Consider the following 9,179-nt stretch of genomic DNA (forward strand, 5'->3'; position numbering starts at 1 on the left):
TGCACGGTACAGAAAAAGGGTTCAGTATCTCAGAGACACTCCACATGACTGCAGCCTCAGAATCAGAAATGTTATACAAAACGACGGTAGGAAATATTTTGTCAGCTTTAACACATCAGCTGGAGAACTGTTTCCAAATAAAAATGGGGTTGAGCTTAAGGTCACAGGTGAGCAACATCAGTTTAACTTGAACTCTACGCCGGTGCGAAGTCTTGATTTGTTTCGGCAATCATTCTGAGCATTTCCCGTGTCTGGTTTCGATTCTGTTTCTGTATTCTGGTTTCTCTGATTGTTTGCTGCCTGCCCCGACCTACTGCCTGTTTTGCCGTTACCGATTTCTGTCTGCCCTCTGATATTGTGTTTACCGGCTTTGACCCTGCCTGTCTGATTCTGAGTGTGGATTTATTAAAACAGCTGCACATGGATCCCCAGCCTTATGACTCCTCATTACAGTGGCCAGTTATTTAAAAGGAGCCATCTGTGGTTCCGGAGGTTTTCCTTCAGTTAGCTAGTTCCCTCTCTCTCTCTTTCTTTCTATATACAGTATATACATACATACACACACAGTGGTTCCTGCTTCCTGATTCCTCCTCCTCCTCTCTCTCTCTCTCTCTCTCTGTCTCTCTCTCTCTCTCTCCCTCCATGTAGATATTCAAAAGAAAATAACAGGATGTAAATAAAAGGATGTTTTTATCACAAGTTGTTTGAGTGTTTCTCAACTACCTGCAAGACAAAGACAGACTGTTTCAGCTACAAAGGGGAAGAAAACTTGCAGAAAACATTTGCAACACATTTTTACCACACACCTTGCAATGTACCGTAGAAGTGAAGGAGCTTAGTCTCTCTGAGCTGAACATCGGATGTGAACATCGCTTAATGATGGTAGGAGATCGTTGTCAGTTTATTAAATTTGCATAATTATATAAATATTCTAAGTCTGATAAATGACTTTTGTCTGTTTTTGTTTGATTGTCAACACATTATTTGCTTTATTTATAATATAAAAAAGGGAAAAGAGGGTCACGGTTATTTCGGAGTTTGTTTAAGTTCCTCAAAGACAATTATTCCGAAATCACAATGTAGAATTTTCTTTCTGATGTTGCGGTGTGTTTTTCACTGAACTCTGATTATGCTTATTTGATGACACCTTTGATCTGATTGAGATAAGATTGATGGTTCATTTGAGTTCACGTCCTCATAAAGCATACAAACTTTTGTGTTTTTTGTTGTTTAAAAGCTTAAAGGATGAAATTAGATGGTTAAATTCAGCAATACAAAAAATACAACATAAAGAGGACTTACACAATTTTTACTTGTGAATAAAGATTTGTGCATATAAAATAAAAGAAATTGACTACATGCTCAAGATATACATGTTTTCATAAGAACAAATAATATCTTTAAGGACAAATGTATGCACCACATCTATGGGGCAAAAAATACAAGAACTTAAATCAACCCAAAACCTATTACTAATGCTATAACCAAAAATATATGTGCATCTGTTTCTTCTACAAGACATGTTTTCTTGTGTGTATTCTGATCATCCAGGTTGTGTGGATTATGTCACTGAGATTAACTCCTTCCCTTTCTCTGCTATTTCTGCTCCTGATTTCAGGTGAGTATACAGCAATGCTTTTTTCCTAATAAAGACTTTATATCGAGTCAGTTTTTAGTGACTCCTCATTCATTGAAGCGTTTACAGAGTATTTACATTATTGAGGTGTGTATGCACTTGACGATCGCAGCCTTACTGCTTCAGACCAACAAAAGCAAACTAATTGTTTCTTCATTTTGTGTTGCAGGTGTTGTTACTCAAAATGACTGGAGTGTGAAATACACACAAAACTATATCTGTGCTGTAAGGGGATCTACAGTGACCATGGGCTGCAGTTACATATATAACTCCATTAATTCAACCAATTCCACATTTCACAGAGCTTTTTGGTTTGATAATTGTTTGACATATGCTGACCTGTCTACAGATGCACGGTACAGAAAAAGGGTTCAGTATCTCAGAGACACTCCACATGACTGCAGCCTCAGAATCAGAAATGTTATACAAAACGACGGTAGGAAATATTTTGTCAGCTTTAACACATCAGCTGGAGAACTGTTTCCAAATAAGAATGGGGTTGAGCTTAAGGTCACAGGTGAGCAACATCAGTTTAAACTGAATGTGCTTAGTTAACATGTTTTAATCTACCAGGAGTAACATTAGCAATGTTTTTTTTAATTCAAACACCAGCTAGTTAATGAGTTAGTAACAGCAGGTAATTCAGAATAATTTTTTTGTTTTCTTCCACAGCGCTCCAGCTAAAGATTATTCCTGATAGAGTTTTTGAAGGAGATGAAGTGAATTTCACATGTGAAACCACCTGCAACCTGAGCATGAAGCCAAAATATTTTGTCTGGACCAATTCTTCCTATAATTATTATAAATCCTCCTCAAACCTGCTCCGTCTGCCATCAGTCAATCAGAGTCATGCTGGAAATTACCGCTGTGCTGTAGAAGTACAAAATTATCTCTCTGCTCAAGTCAAACTTACTGTCATGAAAAGACCACAATCTATGGATGCAAATACAGGTCAGTTTATTAAAAACAGTTCCAAAACAGACAAAAGGAAAAGACATGTCAGAGTAGAACAATGATCAACACAATAACAAAACTGAGTCAATAAATAAAAAAGCTTTACAGATCACAGAACAGAATGATTGTTCAACAAAGAAACAGGAAACAAAAGGTGCTTTTAAACAGTAACTTAGTAAACGGAACTTAGTAAACAGGTAACAGGTACTGTAGTAAACAGGTAACACTATTAAAAGCAAAGTGATTGTGAGTGTGGGAGTGAAGATGGTTTCTGGGAAGATGAGTCCGGTGTCGTGCTTGCAGACTAAGTCTAATATTAATCTTATTGGAAATAAAGTTGTCTGTTGTTCTGTTTATGATTATAAAGACCCAGGTTACAGAATAACCACATGTTCTCAAGTGATTACAATCACAATTCTACCTCATCACTGTTACACTCCTTGTTTAGAAAGAAGGTTAAATCTAAACCCCTTAATGGTTCTGTTGTTGACCTTCGGATGTATCAGAAAGGGTTCAGAATGAAACCCATGTTAGAAGAACCCTTATCTATCCAAAAAGCTCTGCCTTGGAAAGTGTGAGATAGGAATGAAGCTCATGACAGTGCTGAAGATTCAGAGCTAAGTTTTGGATGTAAATTTAATCTGGATTTTGCTGAAAACAGAGATTTTATTGAGAAGTTTTCATTCAGATTTATTTTGTATGATATCACCTTAAGCAAGGAGCAGTGTTAAACTGAGTTGTAAACACACAGAAGACTACACCAAGGCCAGGATTAAATACAGAAATATGTTGCTATGAGTTGCTAATTCTAGCTTTTCCTGTAAAGTAAATAAAAGGGTGTTTTTTCATTGAAATATAATTTCTGAAATATTTCCAAATTAATGGAAACCTACCAGTGCTTTAAAATCATACATGTGATCTCCTCTGTGTAAATGAAAGTATTGATTTATCTTTTAGAAGTTTTGTATCCAAGTCGCTTTTTGGTTGTTTTTGGAGTCGTCATCTGTGGAGTCGCAGCTCTTCTTGGACTTTACTACACAAGGTAAAACATGCAGGCTTAGCTGTAAAGGTCCTGTATGTGTGTACTGCAGTTATAATCTTTTATATATTTGAGTTGTTATGTATTTGAGAAGTTGAATTATTTTTGTTTTTATTATTCAGTGGATGCTTTCAGACACTTACTTAATGCTAGCATGTTGTAATATGTAATAGATTCATTTATCAAGTGATGGAATCTAGAGAGTGCTTCTCTTTACTAATGTCAGCTCACTGCTAACCAGAAAATAACTGATCGTTTTCATCCTGAGAGCAGGAGGAAGAGGCAGAAGACGTCTAGTGATGTAGCAAGCTCCTCACAGCAACAGGTTTCTCTACCATGTCTCCTGACTGGTGATATTTAATGAGCATTCATGTGATTTAATATTGAATAATGATTTGCTGAAAATGTCATCACTACATCAGGTGGTTTGTAAAAGTTTGCATAACTGAGCTGATTAATGAAACAGTTCAGACTGTGTACCAATTGAATCCAGTTTTCTTTGACTTGAATTGTCAATATTCTCTCTGCAGATTGTTGAGAAAGACTTGTACATGACTCCGGACCCCAATTTCAGGTCCTCCAATGACATGTACAACACACTTGGAGTAAGTGTCTCTTCACAGTATGAAAGTACACACTGTTCTAGATGTTGTTTAAGCTGATTTCTGTCATTAACAAATTAACCTTTTGTTTATACTGTAAGTCTGATCTGTGTGTAGATACTCAGCTATTAATAAACAATATCACATCATAGAATGCAATCTGAGGCACAGCTTCTTCAGATTTGGATGAATTCCTCAAAATACCAAACACATCCTTAATTCTCTTCACACAGAACATTTACTCCAATACTACTGATGACACGTACACAGCTCTTGATCTTCAGACCAGGTCCCATGACGTGTATGACACACTTGCGGTAAGTGTTTTCAGAGACACACTTCACTCAGACGTTCAGGTCTGGTGTACCACACATGACTGATTTCTCCTTCTCTCTCACAGACGGTTCACCAGAGTTTTCCTGATGACACTGACACAGCTCAAGATTCTCAGACCATCTCTCCGGATTACGCCAATCTACCAGTGAGTGCTTTACTTTGTTTTTAATCACTAGGTGTAGCACCAGGCTGGAGAACACGCTAAGGCTTTAAAGCTGAAAATAAAAACATTTACAGCAGGTGTATGAGAAGGAATATTTTTAGTAACAAATGATTACATCTCATCTATTAATCACATGTTTGGTTTATTTTATTGTTTTTGCTTTAAGTTTTTAATCACAATTTCTTTTCCAGATTGAAGGAAAGCAACAATGAGATGAACATCGACACCATGTCAAGATCAGTATTGAACTCAGTCTTTAACTAGTTTTAACCAAAAAATCTGAGCACATCACTCCAGTCCTCAGGTCCTTACACTGGCTTCCAGTTACATTTAGAATAGATTTTAAAGTATTGTTACTCGTTTATAAATCACTTCATGGCTTAGGACCGAAATACATTACAGAAATGCTAATTGAATATAAACCAAGCAGACTACTCAGATCATTAGGATCAGGTCAGTTAAAGATACCAAGGGTTCACCATTAACATTTAGTTATTACGCCACCTATAACTGGAATCAGCTTCCAGAAGAGATCAGATGTGCTTCAACAGTAGACACTTTTAAATCTAGATTAAAAACACATCTGTTTAACTCTGTATTTACTAAATGATCACTGTGCTGCTTCACAATGACTGCACTTTTTATCCAAATCACTTTTACTCCTGTTTTATTCTTTTTAACATATTTTAAACTGTTTTTATCAAAATCACATTCATTATTTTTTTTAATTGTTCTTTGTTTTTATTATAATTTTATTGTGTGTCTCTTATTTTTACATAGATTTTTTTCTCTCTTATAAACTGTTTTCTAATTTCTATGTAAAGCACTTTGAATGACCTCTGTGTATGAAATCTGCTATACAAATAAAGTTGCCTTGCCTAGTTTTACTTTCTGAGCATAAGAGCTTTGCATTTCTGAGTAATACGTTGTATTTGTGTCTTAATTCTCTGACAGATAAAAACAGTGTGTGGGGATTTGTAACTGTGCTGCATTACACCTGTGTATAATTTTTCTACATGTGAGCTACATTGATTTTTTTACCTGCTTAGCTAACACAATGTATTCATGCTTGAAATAAAATGTTATATTCATGAAATACAAAATAAACTGAAAAGTACAAACTTCATCAGGAGTGTGTGTGTGTGTGTGTGTGTGTGTGTGTGTGTGTGTGTGTGTAAAATGCCAAACTCATGTGCTCCTTATTTTCACTCTGCCGGAGAAGGAATCGTCTTTGAATGTGAGTTGACACCTGCATACAGTGTGGATCAGTTTTCACTCCTTTTTGTGTCACCTCACTTACAGTAATTGACACCTAATTAATTTTGTGCAGATTTGTAATTGTTATTCAACATAAATACAAACAAAAAGGATTGTTTAAAATAACTAGGGAAAAGCTGGAAACGTGTGTGTGTGTGTGTGTGTGTGTGTGTGTGTGTGTGTGTGTGTGTGTGTGTGTGTGTGTGTGTGTGCGTGTATGTGAGAGAGGCCTTTGTAAAAACCAATCACAATGAATAAGGAATGAGTCACAAGGAATAATGTTGAATAGTTCATATATATGCTGACACAACACTTTAATCATGTTTTACTCTTATGATTAAGTCAGTGTTTAAATAGCAGTTGAGTCACAATATAATGGTCATATTCATGCACTGCCCTTATTACCCTCTTCATCATGAGCAGCACTGAGTCAGAGCCCATCAGCACAGTGCTGCAATGTTTAATGGACACTAAATTAATCAAGTATTTCCTCAGAACCCTTCCTCTTTTTTTTTCCTCTTTTTTTGTGCTGAATGTTTATCCTTCAACACTTGCTTTAATAACAATAACGACCGATGCAATTCACGGGGGAGTCAAAGACATTGTTCCAGCAGAATACGCGAGAGTCGCTTCTTCTTTACTTCAAAGAGCTTTTATAAAAGTTGGAAAAAAAAGAAGAAAAAAAAACAGGTAAGAATAGAATCCTTTTTTTTCTTCTACCGGATAAAGTCCCTGCATGTATGATGTTTCGGCAGTAAAAACATACAAAATATACCTTGTCGTTGACATTGTGAAAGTCGAAACATAGGGAAAATATTAAGACCCCTTATTTTATCTCAACAATCTGATATTTAAACAGTTTTTATACCTCCAGCTTACTGCCCATTTAAAACAATGTGCTAGACAATTTTTCTCCTTACAATGATTGAAGTAAAGACATTCTGTTAACACGAGACATTTCTGCCTTGTTTTCTTTCCTGCCTTTTGTTTAACTCATAAAGACTAATATATCTTCTGTACTAAGTCTGATTGATTATAATTCTTTCCAAACAGCCTGTTAAACATTCAGATCCCATTACCGCATGAACAAATGCTGTGTTCCTGTCATGTGTTGTATGTTTCCTAAATTTAACATATTCTCTTTCACCAGCTCGACACTGGACTGGGTATAATGTGGCCAGTTATTTAAAAGGAGCCGTCTGTGGTTCCGGAGGTTTTCCTTCAGTTAGCTAGTTCCCTTTCTCTCTCTCACTTTCTATATATATACACATATATGCATACACACAGTGGTTCCTGCTTCTTTATTTTTTTTCACGTTTGTCACACTTTAATGTTTCAGAAGATCATCAAGCAAATTTAAATATTAGTCAAAGATAACACAAGTAAGCACAACATGCAGTTTTTAATTGAAAGTTTTTATTGTTAAGGAAAAACAAATTACAAACCTACATGGGCCTGTGTGAAAAAGGAGTATTAGCAACATGTGAGGAAAAGGACAGTTGAGTGTCCATGGTTGCCCCAATGTTGTGAGCTGTGACTGAAGGGGAGATCAGATTGTTGTGCACGGATATTCACTGAATATTCACTGATTCATCACTAAGATTTTGTAAAAAATGTTTTGAACACTCACTCTCTCACTATCACTCATTTTCTACCGCTTATCTGAACTACCTCTGGTCACGGGGAGCCTGTGCCTTTCTCAGGCATAATTGGGCATCAAGGCAGGATACACCCTGGACGGAGTGCCAACCCATCGCAGGGAACACACACACACTCTCATTCACTCACGCAATCACACACACTACGGAAAATTTTCCAGAGATGCCAATCAACCTACCATGCATGTCTTTGGACCGGGGGAGGAAACCGGAGTACCCGGAGGAAACCCCCGAGGCACGGGGAGAACATGCAAACTCCACACACACAAGGTGGAGGTGGGAATCGAACCCCCAACCCTGGAGGTGTGAGGCGAACGTGCTAACCACTAAGCCACCGTGCCCTCCTGTTTTGAACGCATTTGAACAAATTAAGTTAAGGGTTATTTATGATATTAAAACTGAAGTGTTTTTTTTACATACACCATGATCATGCAGGTTGCATTGATGATGTCACTTAAATGGACTCCTCCCTCTTTTCTGCTGTTTCTGCTCATGATTTCAGGTGAGTCTCAGCTAAAAATTGTTTTTTTAGGTCTTCATGTTTGAAGATGTCTCCATCACGGTACTGATTAATTCACTGAATGTTTAATAATGAATAATAAGCTTGTTATCATAGAATCTTTAGATAGTCCTGGAAGTGTCTGGTAGAGTGTCTGGAGTAAAAGGCATAGAGCAGGGGCATTTGGAAAAAGGAGTATTAGCAACATGCAAGAAAATTGACAGTTGAGTGTCCATGGTTTTCCCAAGGTTGTGAGCTGTGACTGAAGGGGAGATCAGATCATTGTGCAGGGATATTGCAAGATCATGACCTGGGGATGAATCACCTGATGATCAGCAGTTCAGTTTTGCGATTGTTGAGCTCCAACTGATGAGCCGTCATCCACGATGATATGTCTGCCAGACATGCTGAGATCCAAACAGAAGCTGTGGTATCTGATATGACCTAAAATGCACTTAAAAATGCACTTGCATCCTCTCAGACTTTACAGAATGTACTGTTCTGGTTTGTTTTTCTAAGATATATGAAGATTAATGACAAAAACTCTATTGAGCAGTGGTGACTCAAACAGTTAAGGCTCTGGGATGTTGATTCATATGTCAGGAGTTCAAGTCCAAGCATTATCAAGCTGCCACTGTTGGAATATTGAGCAAGGCCTTTAACCTGTTCTCCTCCAGCAACATGTCTAACCCTGGGCTTTGACCCCAACTTCCTAAGCTGGAATATGTGAAGAAAGTAATTTCTCTGCACTGTAGTGTATGTGACAAAAAAAAGGAATATTTTTATTTTAAATAAAATGTGTGTAGACTAAAGCAACAGTAACTGAGTGTTTCTACATTGTTTTGTGTTGCAGTTGTTGTTGCCCAACAGGATGGAAGAGTGCATTACACACAGAACTATATCTGTGCTGGAAGAGGATCTACAGTGTCCATGAGCTGCAGCCTTGTGTATCATTCACTTTACTCCCAAGTTGTAAAATCCTTTTGGAGTAAAGACTTTTTTGATCTGTCTTCAGACCCAAAGTACAAAGACAGG

At 37.1% G+C, this 9,179-nt stretch overlaps 1 protein-coding gene across 3 annotated transcripts; it reads left to right on the forward strand.

Annotated features, from left to right (window-relative positions):
* The first annotated feature begins 49 nt into the window (after positions 1 to 49).
* LOC132839522 (uncharacterized) lies at positions 50 to 5,856 on the forward strand. 3 transcript variants are annotated; one of them, XM_060860546.1, is made up of 11 exons: positions 50 to 167; positions 649 to 882; positions 1,552 to 1,618; positions 1,806 to 2,153; positions 2,309 to 2,587; positions 3,548 to 3,632; positions 3,900 to 3,954; positions 4,160 to 4,234; positions 4,465 to 4,548; positions 4,632 to 4,712; positions 4,922 to 5,856. In XM_060860546.1, exons 2-11 carry the CDS (start codon positions 877 to 879, stop codon positions 4,940 to 4,942), a joined length of 1,101 nt encoding a protein of 366 aa, XP_060716529.1. In that variant the 5' UTR covers positions 50 to 167; positions 649 to 876; the 3' UTR covers positions 4,943 to 5,856. The 3 variants fall into 3 exon arrangements, with proteins under 3 accessions (XP_060716529.1, XP_060716528.1, XP_060716530.1); XM_060860545.1 differs by lacking the exon at positions 50 to 167 and having other exon boundaries at positions 210 to 882; XM_060860547.1 differs by lacking the exon at positions 50 to 167 and having other exon boundaries at positions 211 to 882; positions 3,903 to 3,954.
* Positions 5,857 to 9,179: the final 3,323 nt, after the last annotated feature.

This window comes from Tachysurus vachellii, chromosome 24, assembly GCF_030014155.1.
Source record: "Tachysurus vachellii isolate PV-2020 chromosome 24, HZAU_Pvac_v1, whole genome shotgun sequence".
NCBI lineage: Eukaryota > Metazoa > Chordata > Actinopteri > Siluriformes > Bagridae > Tachysurus > Tachysurus vachellii.

Bases quoted from the DNA above. Each gene is read 5' to 3' on its own strand.
- LOC132839522 (XM_060860546.1), top strand. The intron at 2,588-3,547 runs GTCAGTTTATTA...TTTATCTTTTAG, and splicing joins ATCTATGGATGCAAATACAG to AAGTTTTGTATCCAAGTCGC. The intron at 3,633-3,899 runs GTAAAACATGCA...TCATCCTGAGAG, and splicing joins CTTGGACTTTACTACACAAG to CAGGAGGAAGAGGCAGAAGA.